Source organism: Hyla sarda, chromosome 3 (genome assembly GCF_029499605.1).
Source record: "Hyla sarda isolate aHylSar1 chromosome 3, aHylSar1.hap1, whole genome shotgun sequence".
NCBI lineage: Eukaryota > Metazoa > Chordata > Amphibia > Anura > Hylidae > Hyla > Hyla sarda.
Genome location: NC_079191.1, coordinates 428,893,569 through 428,916,139, shown reverse-complemented (window position 1 = coordinate 428,916,139; position 22,571 = coordinate 428,893,569). Strand labels below are relative to the sequence as shown.

Sequence of the window (22,571 nt, the reverse complement as noted above, 5' to 3'; positions counted from 1 at the left end):
TATACTGGCGCTCTCCCCCATGCTTTATACTGGCGCTCTCCCCCATGCTTTATACTGGCGCTCTCCCCCATGCTTTATACTGGCGCTCTCCCCCATGCTTTATACTGGCGCTCTCCCCCATGCTTTATACTGGCGCTCTCCCCCATGCTTTATACTGGCGCTCTCCCCCATGCTTTATACTGGCGCTCTCCCCCATGCTTTATACTGGCGCTCTCCCCCATGCTTTATACTGGCGCTCTCCCCCATGCTTTATACTGGCGCTCTCCCCCATGCTTTATACTGGCGCTCTCCCCCACGCTTTATACTGGCGCTCTCCCCCACGCTTTATACTGGCGCTCTCCCCCACGCTTTATACTGGCGCTCTCCCCCACGCTTTATACTGGCGCTCTCCCCCACGCTTTATACTGGCGCTCTCCCCCACGCTTTATACTGGCGCTCTCCCCCACGCTTTATACTGGCGCTCTCCCCCACGCTTTATACTGGCGCTCTCCCCCACGCTTTATACTGGCGCTCTCCCCCACGCTTTATACTGTCGCTCTCCCCCATGCTTTATACTGTCGCTCTCCCCCATGCTTTATACTGTCGCTCTCCCCCATTCTTTATACTGTCGCTCTCCCCCTTGCTTTATACTGTCGCTCTCCCCCATGCTTTATACTGTCGCTCTCCCCCCATGCTTTATACTGGCGCTCTCCCCCATGCTTTATACTGGCGCTCTCCCCCATGCTTTATACTGGCGCTCTCCCCCACGCTTTATACTGTCGCTCTCCCCCACGCTTTATACTGGCGCTCTCCCCCACGCTTTATACTGGCGCTCTCCCCCATGCTTTATACTGGCGCTCTCCCCCATGCTTTATACTGGCGCTCTCCCCCATGCTTTATACTGGCGCTCTCCCCCATGCTTTATACTGTCGCTCTCCCCCCATGCTTTATACTGTCTCTCTCCCCCTTGCTTTATACTGTCGCTCTCCCCCATGCTTTATACTGTCGCTCTCCCCCCACGCTTTATACTGTCGCTCTCCCCCACGCTTTATACTGTCGCTCTCCCCCACGCTTTATACTGGCGCTCTCCCCCACGCTTTATACTGGCGCTCTCCCCCACGCTTTATACTGGCGCTCTCCCCCACGCTTTAAACTGGCGCTCTCCCCCACGCTTTATACTGGCGCTCTCCCCCACGCTTTATACTGGCGCTCTCCCCCACGCTTTATACTGGCGCTCTCCCCCACGCTTTATACTGGCGCTCTCCCCCACGCTTTATACTGGCGCTCTCCCCCACGCTTTATACTGGCGCTCTCCCCCACGCTTTATACTGGCGCTCTCCCCCACGCTTTATACTGGCGCTCTCCCCCACGCTTTATACTGGCGCTCTCCCCCACGCTTTATACTGGCGCTCTCCCCCACGCTTTATACTGGCGCTCTCCCCCACGCTTTATACTGGCGCTCTCCCCCACGCTTTATACTGTCGCTCTCCCCCACGCTTTATACTGTCGCTCTCCCCCACGCTTTATACTGTCGCTCTCCCCCACGCTTTATACTGGCGCTCTCCCCCACGCTTTATACTGGCGCTCTCCCCCACGCTTTATACTGGCGCTCTCCCCCACGCTTTATACTGTCGCTCTCCCCCACGCTTTATACTGTCGCTCTCCCCCATGCTTTATACTGTCTCTCTCCCCCTTGCTTTATACTGTCGCTCTCCCCCATGCTTTATACTGTCGCTCTCCCCCACGCTTTATACTGTCGCTCTCCCCCACGCTTTATACTGTCGCTCTCCCCCACGCTTTATACTGGCGCTCTCCCCCACGCTTTATACTGGCGCTCTCCCCCACGCTTTATACTGGCGCTCTCCCCCACGCTTTAAACTGGCGCTCTCCCCCACGCTTTATACTGGCGCTCTCCCCCACGCTTTATACTGGCGCTCTCCCCCACGCTTTATACTGGCGCTCTCCCCCACGCTTTATACTGGCGCTCTCCCCCACGCTTTATACTGGCGCTCTCCCCCACGCTTTATACTGTCGCTCTCCCCCACGCTTTATACTGTCGCTCTCCCCCCACGCTTTATACTGGCGCTCTCCCCCACGCTTTAAACTGTCGCTCTCCCCCACGCTTTATACTGTCGCTCTCCCCCACGCTTTATACTGGCGCTCTCCCCCACGCTTTATACTGGCGCTCTCCCCCACGCTTTATACTGTCGCTCTCCCCCACGCTTTATACTGTCGCTCTCCCCCACGCTTTATACTGTCGCTCTCCCCCACGCTTTATACTGTCGCTCTCCCCCACGCTTTATACTGTCGCTCTCCCCCACGCTTTATACTGTCGCTCTCCCCCACGCTTTATACTGTCGCTCTCCCCCACGCTTTATACTGTCGCTCTCCCCCACGCTTTATACTGTCGCTCTCCCCCACGCTTTACACTGTCGCTCTCCCCCACGCTTTACACTGTCGCTCTCCCCCACGCTTTACACTGTCGCTCTCCCCCACGCTTTATACTGTCGCTCTCCCCCACGCTTTATACTGGCGCTCTCCCCCACGCTTTATACTGGCGCTCTCCCCCACGCTTTATACTGGCGCTCTCCCCCACGCTTTATACTGGCGCTCTCCCCCACGCTTTATACTGGCGCTCTCCCCCACGCTTTATACTGGCGCTCTCCCCCACGCTTTATACTGGCGCTCTCCCCCACGCTTTATACTGGCGCTCTCCCCCACGCTTTATACTGTCGCTCTCCCCCATGCTTTATACTGGCGCTCTCCCCCATGCCTTATACTGGCGCTCTCCCCCATGCTTTATACTGGCGCTCTCCCCCATGCTTTATACTGGCGCTCTCCCCCATGCTTTATACTGGCGCTCTCCCCCATGCTTTATACTGGCGCTCTCCCCCTTGCTTTATACTGGCGCTCTCCCCCTTGCTTTATACTGGCGCTCTCCCCCATGCTTTATACTGTCGCTCTCCCCCATGCTTTATACTGTCGCTCTCCCCCATGCTTTATACTGTCGCTCTCCCCCTTGCTTTATACTGGCGCTCTCCCCCATGCTTTATACTGGCGCTCTCCCCCATGCTTTATACTGGCGCTCTCCCCCATGCTTTATACTGGCGCTCTCCCCCATGCTTTATACTGGCGCTCTCCCCCATGCTTTATACTGGCGCTCTCCCCCATGCTTTATACTGGCGCTCTCCCCCATGCTTTATACTGGCGCTCTCCCCCATGCTTTATACTGGCGCTCTCCCCCATGCTTTATACTGGCGCTCTCCCCCATGCTTTATACTGGCGCTCTCCCCCATGCTTTATACTGGCGCTCTCCCCCATGCTTTATACTGGCGCTCTCCCCCATGCTTTATACTGGCGCTCTCCCCCATGCTTTATACTGGCGCTCTCCCCCATGCTTTATACTGGCGCTCTCCCCCATGCTTTATACTGGCGCTCTCCCCCATGCTTTATACTGGCGCTCTCCCCCATGCTTTATACTGGCGCTCTCCCCCATGCTTTATACTGGCGCTCTCCCCCATGCTTTATACTGGCGCTCTCCCCCATGCTTTATACTGGCGCTCTCCCCCATGCTTTATACTGGCGCTCTCCCCCATGCTTTATACTGGCGCTCTCCCCCATGCTTTATACTGGCGCTCTCCCCCATGCTTTATACTGGCGCTCTCCCCCATGCTTTATACTGGCGCTCTCCCCCATGCTTTATACTGGCGCTCTCCCCCATGCTTTATACTGGCGCTCTCCCCCATGCTTTATACTGGCGCTCTCCCCCATGCTTTATACTGGCGCTCTCCCCCATGCTTTATACTGGCGCTCTCCCCCATGCTTTATACTGGCGCTCTCCCCCATGCTTTATACTGGCGCTCTCCCCCATGCTTTATACTGGCGCTCTCCCCCATGCTTTATACTGGCGCTCTCCCCCATGCTTTATACTGGCGCTCTCCCCCATGCTTTATACTGGCGCTCTCCCCCATGCTTTATACTGGCGCTCTCCCCCATGCTTTATACTGGCGCTCTCCCCCATGCTTTATACTGGCGCTCTCCCCCATGCTTTATACTGGCGCTCTCCCCCATGCTTTATACTGGCGCTCTCCCCCATGCTTTATACTGGCGCTCTCCCCCATGCTTTATACTGGCGCTCTCCCCCATGCTTTATACTGGCGCTCTCCCCCATGCTTTATACTGGCGCTCTCCCCCATGCTTTATACTGGCGCTCTCCCCCATGCTTTATACTGGCGCTCTCCCCCACGCTTTATACTGGCGCTCTCCCCCACGCTTTATACTGGCGCTCTCCCCCACGCTTTATACTGGCGCTCTGCTCCACGCTTTATACTGGCGCTCTCCCCCACGCTTTATACTGGCGCTCTCCCCCACGCTTTATACTGGCGCTCTCCCCCACGCTTTATACTGGCGCTCTCCCCCACGCTTTATACTGGCGCTCTCCCCCACGCTTTATACTGGCGCTCTCCCCCACGCTTTATACTGTCGCTCTCCCCCACGCTTTATACTGTCGCTCTCCCCCATGCTTTATACTGTCGCTCTCCCCCATGCTTTATACTGTCGCTCTCCCCCATTCTTTATACTGTCGCTCTCCCCCATGCTTTATACTGGCGCTCTCCCCCATGCTTTATACTGTCGCTCTCCCCCATGCTTTATACTGTCGCTCTCCCCCATGCTTTATACTGGCGCTCTCCCCCATGCTTTATACTGGCGCTCTCCCCCACGCTTTATACTGTCGCTCTCCCCCACGCTTTATACTGTCGCTCTCCCCCACGCTTTATACTGGCGCTCTCCCCCACGCTTTATACTGGCGCTCTCCCCCACGCTTTATACTGTCGCTCTCCCCCACGCTTTATACTGTCGCTCTCCCCCATGCTTTATACTGTCTCTCTCCCCCTTGCTTTATACTGTCGCTCTCCCCCATGCTTTATACTGTCGCTCTCCCCCACGCTTTATACTGTCGCTCTCCCCCACGCTTTATACTGTCGCTCTCCCCCACGCTTTATACTGGCGCTCTCCCCCACGCTTTATACTGGCGCTCTCCCCCACGCTTTATACTGGCGCTCTCCCCCACGCTTTAAACTGGCGCTCTCCCCCACGCTTTATACTGGCGCTCTCCCCCACGCTTTATACTGGCGCTCTCCCCCACGCTTTATACTGGCGCTCTCCCCCACGCTTTATACTGGCACTCTCCCCCACGCTTTATACTGGCGCTCTCCCCCACGCTTTATACTGGCGCTCTCCCCCACGCTTTATACTGGCGCTCTCCCCCACGCTTTATACTGGCGCTCTCCCCCACGCTTTATACTGGCGCTCTCCCCCATGCTTTATACTGGCGCTCTCCCCCACGCTTTATACTGGCGCTCTCCCCCACGCTTTATACTGTCGCTCTCCCCCACGCTTTATACTGTCGCTCTCCCCCACGCTTTATACTGTCGCTCTCCCCCACGCTTTATACTGTCGCTCTCCCCCACGCTTTATACTGGCGCTCTCCCCCACGCTTTATACTGGCGCTCTCCCCCACGCTTTATACTGGCGCTCTCCCCCACGCTTTATACTGTCGCTCTCCCCCACGCTTTATACTGTCGCTCTCCCCCATGCTTTATACTGTCTCTCTCCCCCTTGCTTTATACTGTCGCTCTCCCCCATGCTTTATACTGTCGCTCTCCCCCACGCTTTATACTGTCGCTCTCCCCCACGCTTTATACTGTCGCTCTCCCCCACGCTTTATACTGGCGCTCTCCCCCACGCTTTATACTGGCGCTCTCCCCCACGCTTTATACTGGCGCTCTCCCCCACGCTTTAAACTGGCGCTCTCCCCCACGCTTTATACTGGCGCTCTCCCCCACGCTTTATACTGGCGCTCTCCCCCACGCTTTATACTGGCGCTCTCCCCCACGCTTTATACTGGCGCTCTCCCCCACGCTTTATACTGGCGCTCTCCCCCACGCTTTATACTGGCGCTCTCCCCCACGCTTTATACTGGCGCTCTCCCCCACGCTTTATACTGGCGCTCTCCCCCACGCTTTATACTGGCGCTCTCCCCCACGCTTTATACTGGCGCTCTCCCCCACGCTTTATACTGGCGCTCTACCCCACGCTTTATACTGGCGCTCTACCCCACGCTTTATACTGTCGCTCTCCCCACGCTTTATACTGTCGCTCTCCCCCACGCTTTATACTGTCGCTCTCCCCCACGCTTTATACTGTCGCTCTCCCCCACGCTTTATACTGTCGCTCTCCCCCACGCTTTATACTGTCGCTCTCCCCCATGCTTTATACTGTCGCTCTCCCCCATGCTTTATACTGTCGCTCTCCCCCATGCTTTATACTGGCGCTCTCCTCCATGCTTTATACTGGCGCTCTCCCCCATGCTTTATACTGGCGCTCTCCCCCATGCTTTATACTGGCGCTCTCCCCCATGCGTTATACTGGCGCTCTCCCCCATGCGTTATACTGGCGCTCTCCCCCATGCTTTATACTGGCGCTCTCCCCCATGCTTTATACTGTCGCTCTCCCCCATGCTTTATACTGTCGCTCTCCCCCATGCTTTATACTGGCGCTCTCCCCCATGCTTTATACTGTCGCTCTCCCCCATGCTTTATACTGGCGCTCTCCCCCATGCTTTATACTGGCGCTCTCCCCCATGCTTTATACTGGCGCTCTCCCCCATGCTTTATACTGGCGCTCTCCCCCTTGCTTTATACTGTCGCTCTTCCCCATGCTTTATACTGTCGCTCTCCCCCATGCTTTATACTGTCGCTCTCCCCCATGCTTTATACTGTCGCTCTCCCCCATGCTTTATACTGTCGCTCTCCCCCATGCTTTATACTGTCGCTCTCCCCCATGCTTTATACTGTCGCTCTCCCCCATGCTTTATACTGTCGCTCTCCCCCTTGCTTTATACTGTCGCTCTCCCCCATGCTTTATACCGGCGCTCTCCCCCATGCTTTATACCGGCGCTCTCCCCCATGCTTTATACCGGCGCTCTCCCCCATGCTTTATACCGGCGCTCTCCCCCACGGTTTATACCGTCGCTCTCCCCCACGCTTTATACCGTCGCTCTCCCCCACGCTTTATACCGTCGCTCTCCCCCACGCTTTATACCGTCGCTCTCCCCCACGCTTTATACCGTCGCTCTCCCCCACGCTTTATACTGGCGCTCTCCCCCACGCTTTATACTGGCGCTCTCCCCCATGCTTTATACTGTCGCTCTCCCCCACGCTTTATACTGGCGCTCTCCCCCACGCTTTATACTGGCGCTCTCCCCCATGCTTTATACTGTCGCTCTCCCCCATGCTTTATACTGGCGCTCTCCCCCTTGCTTTATACTGTCGCTCTCCCCCATGCTTTATACTGGCGCTCTTTCCCATGCTTTATACTGGCGCTCTCCCCCATGCTTTATACTGGCGCTCTCCCCCACGCTTTATACTGTCGCTCTCCCCCACGCTTTATACTGGCGCTCTCCCCCACGCTTTATTCTGGCGCTCTCCCCCACGCTTTATACTGGCGCTCTCCCCCACGCTTTATACTGGCGCTCTCCCCCATGCTTTATACTGTCGCTCTCCCCCATGCTTTATACTGTCGCTCTGCTCCATGCTTTATACTGTCGCACTCCCCCATGCTTTATACTGTCGCTCTCCCCCATGCTTTATACTGTCGCTCTCCCCCATGCTTTATACTGTCGCTCTCCCCCATGCTTTATACTGTCGCTCTCCCCCATGCTTTATACTGTCGCTCTCCCCCATGCTTTATACTGTCGCTCTCCCCCATGCTTTATACTGTCGCTCTCCCCCATGCTTTATACTGTCGCTCTCCCCCATGCTTTATACTGTCGCTCTCCCCCACGCTTTATACTGTCGCTCTCCCCCACGCTTTATACTGTCGCTCTCCCCCACGCTTTATACTGGCGCTCTCCCCCACGCTTTATACTGTCGCTCTCCCCCACGCTTTATACTGTCGCTCTCCCCCATGCTTTATACTGTCGCTCTCCCCCATGCTTTATACTGTCGCTCTCCCCCATGCTTTATACTGTCGCTCTCCCCCATGCTTTATACTGTCGCTCTCCCCCATGCTTTATACTGTCGATCTCCCCCATGCTTTATACTGTCGCTCTCCCCCATGCTTTATACTGTCGCTCTCCCCCATGCTTTATACTGTCGCTCTCCCCCATGCTTTATACTGTCGCTCTCCCCCATGCTTTATACTGGCGCTCTCCCCCATGCTTTATACTGTCGCTCTCCCCCATGCTTTATACTGTCACTCTGCTCCATCACAGCTCAGAGACCCAGTCACTCCATTTAGGAAAGGATTCCACTTAGTTTTTTGTGCTGCGTTTTTTTGGATTAAAAAAACGCCAAAAAAAAACGCATGAAAAAACGCCAGTGCAATGTCCTACGTCTGGCGTTTTTTCTGTCGTCTTTTCATTTGTGCGGAAATTGCATTTTTGTCCCCTTTTGGCGTTTTTTTTTGGTACTCAAAATTTGTTGGGTACCAAAAAAAAAAAAAGGATGCTGCAGTGATGGCAAAAGATAAGATGTTAGATCGCCGCGGTCCCGCTGCTGGGGACCCCGGGGATCCCCGCTGCAGCACCCCGCTATCATTACAGCACAGAGTGAGTTCGCTCTGCACGTAATGACGGGCCGGAGCATCGTTACGTCACGTCTCCGCCCCTCGTGACGTCACGGCCCGCCCCTTTCTATACAAGTCTATGGGAGGAGGCGTGGAGGTTGTCACGCCCCCTGCCATAGACTTGCATTAAGGGGACGGGCCCTGATGTCACGAGGGGCGGAGCCATGACGCCACGCTGCTCCGTCCCCTGTATCGCCCGTCATTACGCACAGAGCGAACTCGCTCTGTGCTGTAATGATAGCGCGGTGCCACAGCGGAGATCCCCGGGGGTCCCCAGCAGCGGGACCCCGGCGATCTGACATCTTATCCCCTATCCTTTGGATAGGGGATAAGATGTCTAGGTGCAGAGTACCCCTTTAATGCAGGAACTACAGCTCCCAGCATAGAGCAGAGTGTGCCCCATGTTGGGAGTAGTAGTACCTGCAGTTATGGAAAGATCACAGCTGGTATCACTCCTGACACCCGCTGTGATGCTCCTGTATAATGTATAGATGCAGCGGCTGCTCTTCTATGGTCCCCTGCACTGACGTATATATACACACTGGAACCATCTGGCCAATCACAGCTCTGCGGGAAATATGAATAGGTGTATATATACGGCAATGCAGGGGACCATAGAGCAGATGACCGCATCTATACATTATACAGAAGGATCCCAAAGGCGATCTGTCAATTAGTACAGGTACTACTACTCCCATCATGCAACAGTGTGTCCCCTGCTGGGAGTGGTAGTACTACCTAAAAAAAAATGTAAAAAAAAAAAGAAAGTAAAGGGAAAAACACACACACACTACATTTTTATTATTGTCGGCTACATTTTTAGGCCCCCACCCGCCCACATAAATGGATCCCTGTTTAAAAATTAATAAAACATTTGTGATAAAAAAAGATACATTTCGTTAGATACAATTTTTTCCTTCACTACTGTATCTTTTTTATAAATTTTTTTTAATGATACCCTCCGAAATGTTATTAAAAAAGGTATCTGCATCACTTTTTTGTATCGCTAAAGTCCAAAAAAGAATAAAAACCGCCTGCAAAAACGGCAAAGTTAAAACCCACATATCGTTTTTCTTGGCGTTTTTTCTCTCCCATAGACTTCTATGGGAGAAAAACACCACGATTTTGACTAAAAAAACACCAGTGGCTCAACATGCTGCAATTACCAATGATTTCAAAAACGCAATAAAAGAGTGAAAAAACGCCAAAAGGATAAAAAAAACGCGAAAGTGAAAAACGCCAAGTTGAATAAGAATTTTGCGATTTCTCATTGATTTACAGCTAACGTCTGGCCACAGTGTTTTTTGGCTGAAAAAACGCCATGCGGCAGAATTGGCGTTTTTGCAAAAAAAATAAACAGGTGGAATTCCAGCCTCAGAGTCTTAGGTGGTCTTGAATCCCACCCTGAAGACTTAGGCTCCTGTTAAGCCTCTTCTCCTTCTGTATTCCTATATCTCCTATTCTGCAGTGTTGTACACCGGTCATTGTCACCAGCAGAGCTCACAATCTAATCTTCGTGTTTGTTTCTGTTCTGTTCATGTGTTTTGAAAATATTGTGTAACAAGCTCAACGGAGATTTCATTCCCTGTGATGTAGCCAGAAAACTGTGCTACCCACTGATCCACCGCTGTGCTACCCACTGATCCATTCCCTGTGCTACCCACTGATCCACCCCTGTGCTACCCACTGATCCACCCCTGTGCTACCCACTGATCCATTCCCTGTGCTACCCACTGATCCACCCCTGTGCTACCCACTGATCCACCCCTGTGCTACCCACTGATCCATTCCCTGTGCTACCCACTGATCCACCCCTGTGCTACCCACTGATCCATTCCCTGTGCTACCCACTGATCCATTCCCTGTGCTACCCACTGATCCACCCCTGTGCTACCCCTACCCACTGATCCATTCCCTGTGCTACCCACTGATCCACCCCTGTGCTACCCACTGATCCATTCCCTGTGCTACCCACTGATCCACCCCTGTGCTACCCACTGATCCATTCCCTGTGCTACCCACTGATCCACCCCTGTGCTACCCACTGATCCACCCCTGTGCTACCCACTGATCCATTCCCTGTGCTACCCACTGATCCACCCCTGTGCTACCCCTACCCACTGATCCATTCCCTGTGCTACCCACTGATCCACCCCTGTGCTACCCTCTGATCCATTCCCTGTGCTACCCACTGATCCACCCCTGTGCTACCCACTGATCCACCCCTGTGCTACCCACTGATCCACCCCTGTGCTACCCACTGATCCATTCCCTGTGCTACCCACTGATCCACCCCTGTGCTACCCACTGATCCACCCCTGTGCTACCCACTGATCCATTCCCTGTGCTACCCACTGATCCACCCCTGTGCTACCCACTGATCCATTCCCTGTGCTACCCACTGATCCACCCCTGTGCTACCCACTGATCCATTCCCTGTGCTACCCACTGATCCATTCCCTGTGCTACCCACTGATCCACCCCTGTGCTACCACTACCCACTGATCCATTCCCTGTGCTACCCACTGATCCATCCCTGTGCTACCCACTGATCCACCCCTGTGCTACCCACTGATCCACCCCTGTGCTACCCACTGATCCATTCCCTGTGCTACCCACTGATCCATTCCCTGTGCTACCCAATTATCCATTCCGTGTGCTACCCACTGATCCATTCCCTGTGCTACCCACTGATCCACCCCTGTGCTACCCACTGATCCATTCCCTGTGCTACCCACTGATCCATTCCCTGTGCTACCCACTGATCCACCTCTGTGCTACCCACTGATCCATCCCTGTGCTACCCACTGATCCACCCCTGTGCTACCCACTGATCCACCCCTGTGCTACCCACTGATCCACCCCTGTGCTACCCACTGATCTACCCCTGTGCTACCCACTGATCCACCCCTGTGCTACCCACCGATCCATTCCCCGTGCTAACCGCCGATCCATTCCCCGAGCTAACCGCCGATCCATTCCCCGAGCTAACCGCCGATCCATTCCCCGTGCTAACCACTGATCCATCCCTCTCTTAACCACTGATCTTATTTTGTGCCAACCACTGATCTATTCCCTGTGCTAACCATCCATCCACCCCTGTGCTAACTGCTGATCCATTCCCAGTGCTATCCGCTGATCCATTCCCTGTTCTAACCACTGATCCATTCCCTGTTCTAACCGCTGATCCATTCCCTGTTCTAACCGCTGATCCATTCCCTGTTCTAACCGCTGATCCACCCCTGTGTTAACCGCCGATCCATTCCTCTCTTAACCACTGATCTTACTCTGTGCTAACCACTCATCCTCCACTGCCTCTTCCGTTCATCTCAGTCCTTTAAAAAAAAAAAAATCACTATCTTGCTGATTTAGCCCCAGTCGGAGGGGACCTCGGCTCTCTAGGGTTGTCCCCCCTATAATACCATGAGAAGAGACTTATACACCTTATGTTCTGTGTTACACATAGGCACCGACCCAACTGCTCAGCTGGAGCGCCTGGCACTGGAGACCCATGGCAGCACCCTGCACCTAGACATGATCTCCCTGGGACGTGGTCAGGGGGTGAAGGCAGAAGAGCTGATAACCAAGGCCAGGAGACTGAAGGGCCGCTGGGTCTTCCTGCAGAACTGCCACCTCGCCGCCTCCTTCATGCCCCGGCTCAGAGAAATCGTGGATGGGTAAGGTCAGACACTACCGGTAACAATGGCACCAATTGTAAATAATCCTGTAATAATTATATATATTGTTTCAGATTTGACCAGCAGGACGGCGCCGTAGATCCCCAGTTCAGACTGTGGTTGAGCTCAAAGTCTGAAGAATCCTTTCCGGTCTCTATTATACAGAAGGGTTTCAAGGTGAGATGGACCAGATGTAGATGATTCTAGGGTTTATACCAGTGTTTGCCAACCAGGATGCCTCCAGCTGTTGCAAAACTACAATTCCCAGCATGGCCGGACAGCCGAAGGCTGTCCGGGCATGCTGGGAATTGTAGTTTTGCAACAGCTGGAGGCACCCTGGTTGGGAAACACTGCTCTGAGCATTGCTGTTGGTCTCCCATCCACCACCCAGACCATGATGCCTGCTGCTTAGCATACTGGGAATTGTAGTTTTGCAACAGCTGAAGGCACACTGATTGAGAACACACTGCTCTGAGAATTGCTTTTGCTCTCCCATCCATTGCCCAGACCATGATACCTGCTGCTTAGCATGCTGGGAATTGTAGTTTTGCAGCAGCTGGAGGCACCCTGGTTGGGAAACACTGCTCTGAGCATTGCTTTTGGTCTCCCATCCACTGCCCAGACCATGATACCTGCTGCTTAGCATGCTGGGAGTTGTAGTTTTGCAACAGCCGGAGGCATTTTGGTTGTTAAACACCATAGAAGTCGGTATTTTATAATCATTTTCTGTCTTCCATGGTAGATGGCAGTGGAGCCCCCTATGGGCTTGAAAGGGAAATTGCTACAGACCTTCGACAGCAGCGACAGCGGACTGATCACAGAGAAGATCTTCGAAAAGGAAAATGGCCGACCGGCCTGGAAGAGACTCCTTTTCAGCCTGTGCCTGTTCAACGCCGTGATCAATGAGAGGAGGAAATATGGTGCCCTGGGGTGGAATCTCCCATATGACTTCACCCTCTCCGACTTGGAGGTTCGTCCGGTTACAAAAAATAGAAATTGGTAAAGTTGGGCTGACATTCGGCATATCTGCCTAAGGAATTACGCAATAATAATCATTTTTTTTATTAATGGCGGTCCAGAATTGAAAAAAACATGGCTGCTTTTTTCCACCAAGGAACAGTGCCACCTAGTGGACAGATCATTAGATACAATGTTGTACATGTGAATGCACTTTCCTGATTACACTACAGTGTTTTACAAGCAGTGTGCCTCCAGCTGTTGCAAAACTACAACTCTCAGAGTGCCCGGCGTGCTGGGAATTGTAGTTTTGCAACAGCTGGAGGCACACTGGTTAGAAATGACTCATACAGTGTAATCCCATTGTGTGTGCAGGTCTCCGTGCAGATGTTGGAGATGCTCACGGACAACCACAGAGACATCCCGTGGACGGCGTTACGTTACCTAACAGGCGAGGTGGTGTATGGAGGCCGCGTGACCGACTTGTGGGACCGGCGCTGCCTCCTGAGCATCCTGGACAATTTCTACACCCCGACTCTGCTGCAGGATGACTACTCCTTCTCGGCCGACCAGGTAAGTAGCTTTGTAATAGAGATCTAAGTACCTAGTACTGTTCGAAACGCGTTGTTATATGGGAGAAGCACCATCATTCTGCCAGTATTTCCACTCAATTCCCGTAGCATTGTACTGGCTTGTTTTCTCTTTTTAGTATATTTAGATCCCACAAACTAGTGTGAACAATGACTTGTCTCTTATCATCTCAAGAAATGAAGCTTTCCTGTATTGTACATTCTCACATCTGCATAAAAAGCTTATTAGACTGTGTAACAATAGAAGATACATAAGTACCAGCACAGTTGGGGTTAAAACACACAATCCCATCGCACAGTGTTGCGGTTGGTCGTCTGCTATAATGCGGCATTCTTTTAGTACCAGTTTTTGCTATGTAATCGCTAAAACTGGAAGGTATTAAAAGAAGTGTAGCATTTCCGAAGCAGTGTTTCCCAGCCCTGCATCTTAAACCAGGCAAACAATGCCCAGGCCTAGGGCGGCAATTTTTAAGGAGGCGCCAGTCACACACAGGAAGTATCCGTAACACGCTGAGCATCACCGCAACTCAGCATCATCTAAGGAGGAGGCAGACACGACCTCCGTCAGCCGTATCTGTGAGTAAAGCGCAAAGAGAAAAAGGTGGAGCCTAAAGAGGAAAGGTGGGACCAAAAGAGAAAGAGGTGGAGTTCCCTGAAAAAGGGGTGGGTCTTAATCTCTAGACGATCCAGGATGTACATAGACTTTGAAAGCATTGAACTTGCTTCAGAGTTGGTGAGTAACGGCTGCTATCTGCAGCCTGGACTCGCCTCTAATGCCAGAAATCAGAGATCACACTGATGTTGGGCATTAAAGGAGTACTCCACTGAAAAACATTCTTTTTTTTTTAAACCAACTGCTGCCAGAAAGTTAAATAGATATGTAAATTAGTTTTATTTAAAAATCTTAATCCTTCCTGTACTTACCAGCTACTGTATGTTCCACAGGAAGTTCTTTTCTTTTTCAATTTCCTTTCTGCCGGGCCACAGTGCTCTCTGCTGACACCTCTGTCCATGTCAGGAACTGTCCAGAGCAGGATAGGCTTGCTATGGGGATTTGCTCCTACTCTGGACAGTTCCTAAAATGGACAGAGGTGTCAGCAGAGAGCACTGTGGTCAGACTGGAAAGAAATTCAAAAAGAAAATAACTTCCTGTGGAGCATACAGCAGCTGATAAGTAGTGGAAGGATTAAGATTTTTAAATAAAAGTAATTTATAAATCTGTTTAACTTTCTGGCACCAGTTGATTAAAAATAAAAAAATAACGTTTTCCAGTGGAGTACCCCTTTAAGGTTGGGTTCACATATATCCTGCATAATTTCCGTCCGGCGTGCACCGTACTGAAACTGATGCTAGAACTGATCCCATTTATTTGAATGGGACAGTTCACAATCATCCAGCATCTTAATTTTGACGCTGGATGGTTGGACACGCCGAACAGCACCAGACAGGGGGAAGCAGATTGCTGCGTTCCCTTTTGCGGCGTCCAGAAACAATGGATGCCGGATGCCAAACAACTGATGAACGTTGTCATCAGTTATGGCATCAGTTGCATCAAGATCTAGGCTGAGTTCACCTATGCCGGATGTCGCTTTAGGCGATTGTGGAATCTAAAAAGTGTAGAATACATCCGCAGATTATTTCAGGGAGCGGATCGGGCCCTTCCCAGCGCAAACACCGGGTCCCGATCAGCGAAGATGGTGGATGGAGGTCTCCAGCTATCCTCTGTGCTGTTCTGTGAAGCTCTCATTGTATAGTCTGCCTCAGCCAGGCTGTACAAGACGAGCGTCGATAATATTGATCAATACCATGCTATGGCACAACATTGAACAGTGTTTGCCATGGAAGGATTGCAGTTAAAAGTCCCTATGGGACTTAAAGGGGTACTCCGCTGCCCAGCGTTTGGAAAAAAATGTTCCGAATGCTTAGAGCCAGGGGCTTGTGACCTCATAGCCCCGCCCCCTAATGATGCCACACCCCGCCCCCTGAATGCAAGTCTATGGGAGGGGGCGTGACAGATGCCACGCCCCCTCCCATAGACTTGCATTGAGGGGCGGGGCAGGACATCATGAGGGGCGGGGCTATGCCGTCACGAGCTCCCGACACTGGCTCTAAGCGTTCGGAACATTTTGTTTCAAATGCTGAGCAGCGGAGTACCCCTTTACCAAATGTTTAAAAAATAATTAAAAATAAACTGATAACTGAAAATATAAATAGGCCCCTCCCCTAATAAAAATTCATATTACCCTTTTTCCCAAGTGTAACATGTAGACAAAAATAAATAAACAAACATATTTGATATCATAGCGTGCGGAATTGTCCAAACTGTCGAAATATAATGTTAATAACCCCTTGGTGGTAAACAGCTTAAACGTAAAAAAAAAAAAAAAATCCCAAAAAGGCAGAATTGCTGATTTTTGGTCAATTTATATACTAGAAAAAAAATGAATAAAAAGCGATAAAAACTGCAGATGACAGCACAAAAAATGAGCCTCACACATCCCCGTATATGGAAAAATAGAAGAGTTATAGGGGTCAGAAGAGGGAAATTTTAAGCCTTCTCATTTCCTTACAAAAAGTTTGAAAAAAAAAGTTAAAAGTGGTAAAACAAAACTGGGTATTATTATAATATTATGGACCTAAAAAATAAAAATAGGTCATTTTTACCGAAAAGGGCACTGCGTAGAAACGAAAGCCCCAAGATTTTCAAAATGGCTTCCCCCCCCCCCCCCCCCCCAATTTTGTCGCACAAATATTTTATTTTTGTTTCACAGTAGCTTTCGTGGTATGATGATTGTTGTCAATCTTTAAATCGCTACTCCGGTGGAAAAATTTTTTTTATTTTTTTTTATTTTTATTTTTTTAAATCAACTGGTGCCAGAAAGTAAAACAGATTTGTAAATTACTTCTATTTGAAACTCTTAATCCTTTCAGTACTTATTAGCAGCTGAATACTACAGAGGAAATTCTATTCTTTTTGAATTTCTTTTCTTTCTGACCACAGTGCTCTCTGCTGACACCTCTGTCCGTGTCAGGAACTGTCCAGAGCAGGAGAGGTTTGCTATGGGGATTTTCTCCTGCTCTGGACAGTTCCTGATACGGGCATCAGGTGTCAGCAGAGAGCACTGTGGACAAGACAAAAAAGAAATTCATAAAGAAAAGAATTTCCTCTGTAGTATACAGCTGCTAAAAAGTACTGGAAGGGTAAAGATTTTGTAATAGAAGTAATTTACAAATCTGTTTAACTTTCTGGCACCAGTTGATTTAAAAAAAAAAAAATTTCCACCTGAGTACCCCTTTAATAGAAGTAATTTACAAATCTGTAGAACTTTCTCGAGCCAGTTGATATGAGAAAAATTGTTTTCCACCGGAGTGCCCCTTTAAGAGGAGAAAAATAAAGACGCAAAAAATGAAAAATCGCTGAATATATATTAATAATTATATATATCAGCTGGCTCCAGAAAGTTAAACAGATTTGTAAATTACTTCTATTAAAAAATCTTAATCCTTTCAGTACTTATAAGCTTCTGAAGTTAAGGTTGTTCTTTTCTGTCTAAGTGCTCTCTGATGACACGTGTCTCGGGAACCGCCCAGTTTAGAAGCAAATCCCCATAGTAAACCTCTTGTAAACTGGGCGGTTCCCGAGACGCGTGTCATCAGAGAGCACTTAGACAGAAAACAACCTTAACTTCAGAAGCTCATAAGTACTGAAAGGATTAAGATTTTTTAATAGAAGTAATTTACAAATCTGTTTAACTTTCTGGAGCCAGTTGATATATATATATATATATATATATATATATATATATATATATATAAAGAGTTTTTTCCTGGATAACCCCTTTAAGCGGCGAATAAGAAGGTGGGGGTAAATGTATATGACAGGGGTGCATGAGTTTCGTAAGGCCTAGAGCAGCACAAAACCTATATATACACCACTGGTTAATGCATGCGGGCAACTGCAACGCAACCGGAGCGCGTGCGTGCACCCTTACTGCGTTGCTGCTAAAGTGAGGTTTATGGAATTGCCCCATTGACTGCATTGCAACATACTGGTATATCTAGATCCGATTTTTCCAACCAGGGTGCCTCCAGCTGTTGCAGAACTACAACTCTCAGCATGCCCGGACAGCCGAAGGCTGTCCGGGCATGCTGGGAGTTGTAGTTTTGCAACAGCTGGAGGCATCCTGGTTGGGAAACACTGATTCTAGACAACAAAGACTATACAGGTTGTATTTATGGCACAATCTAATAAATAAACGGAAAATTGTAAGTAAATGTATAACATTTAACACATTGGAAAACATTGCATTAGACCCTAAACTGTCTGTGAAGTTTTGCAAATAGTGTGCCTCCAGCTGTTGCACAAATACAACTCTCTTTGGCTGTCCAGACATGCTGGGAGTTTTGCAACAGCTGGAGACACTGTCTGCATCCCAAATATGTGGCCTCCAGCTTATGCAAAAACCACAACTCATGGACAGCCAACGGGACATGTAGTTTTGCAACAGCTGGAGGCACACTGGTTGGGAAACACTGAGTTAAGCCGTAAGTTAAACTGCAGGATACGATCGTTTATATCGTTTTGTAGTTCTCACACCTGCAGCTTCACTCTGTGGAACGAACATATTTCCAGTCTGATCCATGTTTGCACCAGTAGGGGATGTAGCTCAGTGGTAGAGCGCATGCTTTGCATGTATGAGGCCCCGGGTTCAATCCCCGGCATCTCCACTTCTTTTCGTTTTAATGTTTTTGATTGTGTAAATTATATGTAGTTGCTCAATGAAAGAGAAAAATATAGATGATAAATTAAAATAACATTAATTAAATGAAATACATAAAAGAATTAAATGAATAAATATATAAAATAAATAAATAAATACATTCAAAAAATAAATACATAAAATAAAAACCCTCTTACTGGAAAAACAAGATTATGAATTATATGTAGCTGCTCAATGAAGAGAAAATATTATATATTATATAACATTTTATATAAAATTAATAAATAAAATATGTAATAACATTTTTATGAATAAATAAATACATAAATAAAAATAAATAAATACATAAAAAAAATCTCTTACTGGAAAAACAAGATTATGAATTAATTATATGTAGTTGCGCAATGAAGAAAAAATATTATATATTATATAAAATTTTATATAAAATTAATAAAATAAATAAATAAATAATGTAATATAAATGTTATGAATAAATAAATAAATACATAAATAAAAATAAAAAAATAAATAAATACATTAAAAAAAATCTCTTACTGGAAAAACAAGATTATGAATTATATGTAGTTGCCCAATGGAATTTTTTATTTTATTTATATATATATATATATATATATATATATATATATATATATATATATAAAATTTAAAATAAAATTTATTAAATTAAATAAATACATTTAATACATTAAAAAATACATAACAAATTAATTAATAAATACATAAAAAAATGAATGAATAAATAAATTAGAAAAATAAATAAAAAATAAATAAAAATAAATACATAAAAAATGTATTCTCTTACTGAAAAAACAAGATTTATGAATTATTTTAGTGTATATATATATATATATATATATATCTGAATTGTTACAGTGACTATCACCTGTTGTGTTTCGTCCAGGTTTATCATCCGTTGTCAGAAGATGCGACCTTCCAGGACTGCAGAGCTTACGTGAATTCTCTCCCTGACACGGACAACCCCGAAATCTTCGGCATGCACCCCAACGCTGAGAGAGCATACCGGATCTCCCAGGCGCAGGACTTCTTGGATACCGTAGTGAGCATGCAGTCCGGAATGAGCGCAGATCACACCGCTCACCGGTGAGTAGTCCCACTATGCCGTATCCCACCGTATATCTTAGTGTGCCCACCAGTTCTGCCAAAACTACAACTCCCAGCATGCCCGGACAGCCGTTGGCTGTCCGGGCATGCTGGGAATTGTAGTTTTACCACAGCTGGAGGCACACTGGATGGGAAAAACACTGCTTTATTTTTTACTGGTGGAACATACAAAAAATACCAAAAATAATAAAATATTAAAAAATACAAAAAAAAATAAAAATACCTAAATAAGTACAAATTTGCTTCACCTGTAAAAATAAATAAATAAAAAATAAATTAATAAATAAATAAAAAAAGTGGCCAATTACTGTATTGCAAAATCGTGCCGAATGGCTGTAATGCCATGGTTTTACCTGCACAGTGTGAACAGACCCTTGTAAGACATGGCAGATAACAATTACTAATAACGTACTAACTAATTCTGCAGAGGTGACTATAGTCAGGATCAGATGGTCCAGGACGTGATCGCCAATATCCTCGCTAAATTGCCGGCAACCGTGGAAGGGAAGGAGTCCCCGGAGCGCCCGGCCGGCGAGTCACATGACCGGTGGACACTTGCCAACCTGCTTACTGAACCTGCATGGGAAATGCTTGTGAAAAACACTAAAGGTATCCGGTGTCTGTTATATCTCTATAGTGATGTACTTCAACATTATACTACAAGATTCTGATGAGACCCTGAGCTATACGGAGGTAAAATAGCAAGCGGGCGCCGCGCCAAAGTGGAAACGTACAACACGGTTTGTCCCCCACATACCTCCCATGCTTGCAGTAGAATCGACCCTTATCATCTGCTCACAAACCATCCTAAGCCGCCCCTTTGGGAAAAGAGCCATGGTGGGATCTCATAGACACCTTAACCCCTTAAAGGGGTACTCCGCCCCTAGACATTTTATCCCCTATCCAAAGGATAGGGGATAAGATGTTAGATCGCCGCGGTCCCGCTGCTGGGGACCCCGGGTATCGCTGCTGCAGCACCCCGCTATCATTACTGCGCAGAGCGAGTTCGCTCTGTGCGTAATGACGGGCAATACAGGGGCCGGAGCAGCGTGACGTCATGGCTCCTCCCCTCATAACATCACAGCCCGTCCCCTTAATGCAAGTCTATGGCAGGGGGCGTGGCGACCGCAACGTCCCCTCCCATAGACTTGTATTGAGGGGGCGGGCCGTGACGTCACGAAGGGCGGAGCCGTGACGTAACGATGCTCCGGCCCCTGTATTGCCCTTCATTACGTGCAGAGCGATCTCGCTCTGCGCAGTAATGATAGCGGGGTGATGCAGCAGCGATACCCGGGGTCCCCAGCAGCGGGACCCCGGCGATCTGACATCTTATCCCCTTTCCTTTGGATAGGGGATAAGATGTCTAGGGGCGGAGTACCCCTTTAAGGACGCAGGGTTTTTCAGTTTTTGCACTTTTGTTTTTTCCTCCTTACCTTTTAAAAATCATAACCCTTTCAATTTTCCACCTAAAAATCCAAATTATGGCTTATTTTTTTGCGTCACCAATTCTACTTTGCAGCGACATTAGTCATTTTACCCAGAAATTCATGTTGAAACGGAAAAGAAAATAATTGTGCGACAAAATCAAAGAAAAAACGCCATTTTGTAACTTTTGGGGGTTTCCGTTTCTATGCAGTGCATATTTCGGTAAAAATGACACCTTCTCTTTATTCTGTAGGTCCATACGGTTAAAATGATCCCCTACTTATGTAGGTTTGATTTTGTCGTACTTCTGGAAAAAATCATAACTACATGCAGGAAAATGTATACGTGTCCTCTTCTGACCCCTATAACTTTTTATTTTTCCATGTACAGGGCGGTATGAGGGCTAATTTTTTGCGCCGTGATCTGAAGTTTTTAATGGTATGATTTTTGTTTTGATCGGACTTTTTGATCACTTTTTATTCATTTTTTAATGGTATAAAAAGTGACCAAAAATACGCTTTTTTGGACTTTGGAATTTTTTTGCGCGTACGCCATTGACAGTGCGGTTTAATTAAGGATATATTTTCATAGTTCGGACATTTACGCACGTGGCGATACCACATATGTTTATTTTTATTTACACTGTTTTATTTTTTTTATGGGAAAAGGGGGGTGATTCAAACTTTTATTAGGGAAGGGGTTAAATGACCTGTATTAACACTTTTTTTTTACTTTTTTTTTTGCAGTGTTATAGCTCCCATAGGGACCTATAACACTGCACACACTGATCTCTTATACTGATCATTGTTATCCCATAGGGACCTATAACACTGCACACACTGATCTCTTATACTGATCATTGTTATCCCATAGGGACCTATAACACTGCACACACTGATCTCTTGAACTGAGCATTGTTATCCCATAGGGACCTATAACACTGCACACACTGATCTCTTATACTGATCATTGTTATCCCATAGGGACCTATAACACTGCACACACTGATCTCTTATACTGATCATTGTTATCCCATAGGGACCTATAACACTGCACACACTGATCTCTCATGCTGATCACTGGCGTGTATTAACACGCCTGTGATCAGTGTTATCAGCGCTTGACTGATCCTGCCTGGATCTCAGGCACGGAGCAGTCATTCGTCGATCGGACACCGAGGAGGCAGTTAAGGTCCCTTCCGGTGTCCTGTAAGCTGTTCGGGACGCCGCAATTTCACTGCGGCTGGTCCTGAACAGCCCGACTGAGCAGCCGGGTTACTTTCACTTCAGACGCGGCGGTCAGCTTTGATCGCCGCGTCTGAAGGGTTAATACAGGGCATCACCACGATCGGTGATGTCCTGTATTAGCCGCCGGGACCGACTCGATATGATGCGGGGACACCGCATGATCCCGCGGCATGTCGCGGGAGCCGGCGGAGGATGTAAATATAC

General features: G+C 48.5%; 1 protein-coding gene and 1 non-coding gene across 4 annotated transcripts in view; both read left to right on the top strand.

Annotated features, from left to right (window-relative positions):
* The window catches only part of DNAH14 (dynein axonemal heavy chain 14), a 410,501-nt gene that overhangs the window by 371,772 nt on the left and 16,158 nt on the right, over positions 1–22,571 (top strand). For all 3 annotated transcript variants that reach the window (XM_056568451.1, XM_056568450.1, XM_056568452.1), the window contains exons 76-81: positions 12,074–12,284; positions 12,359–12,461; positions 13,027–13,254; positions 13,617–13,814; positions 19,475–19,674; positions 20,123–20,304. In XM_056568451.1, coding sequence (XP_056424426.1) covers positions 12,074–12,284; positions 12,359–12,461; positions 13,027–13,254; positions 13,617–13,814; positions 19,475–19,674; positions 20,123–20,304 — 1,122 coding nt within the window. The remainder of the gene's footprint in view (positions 1–12,073; positions 12,285–12,358; positions 12,462–13,026; positions 13,255–13,616; positions 13,815–19,474; positions 19,675–20,122; positions 20,305–22,571) is intronic.
* Positions 18,488–18,559, top strand: TRNAA-UGC (transfer RNA alanine (anticodon UGC)). Its single transcript has one exon. It is a non-coding gene; the product is annotated as a tRNA-Ala (tRNA).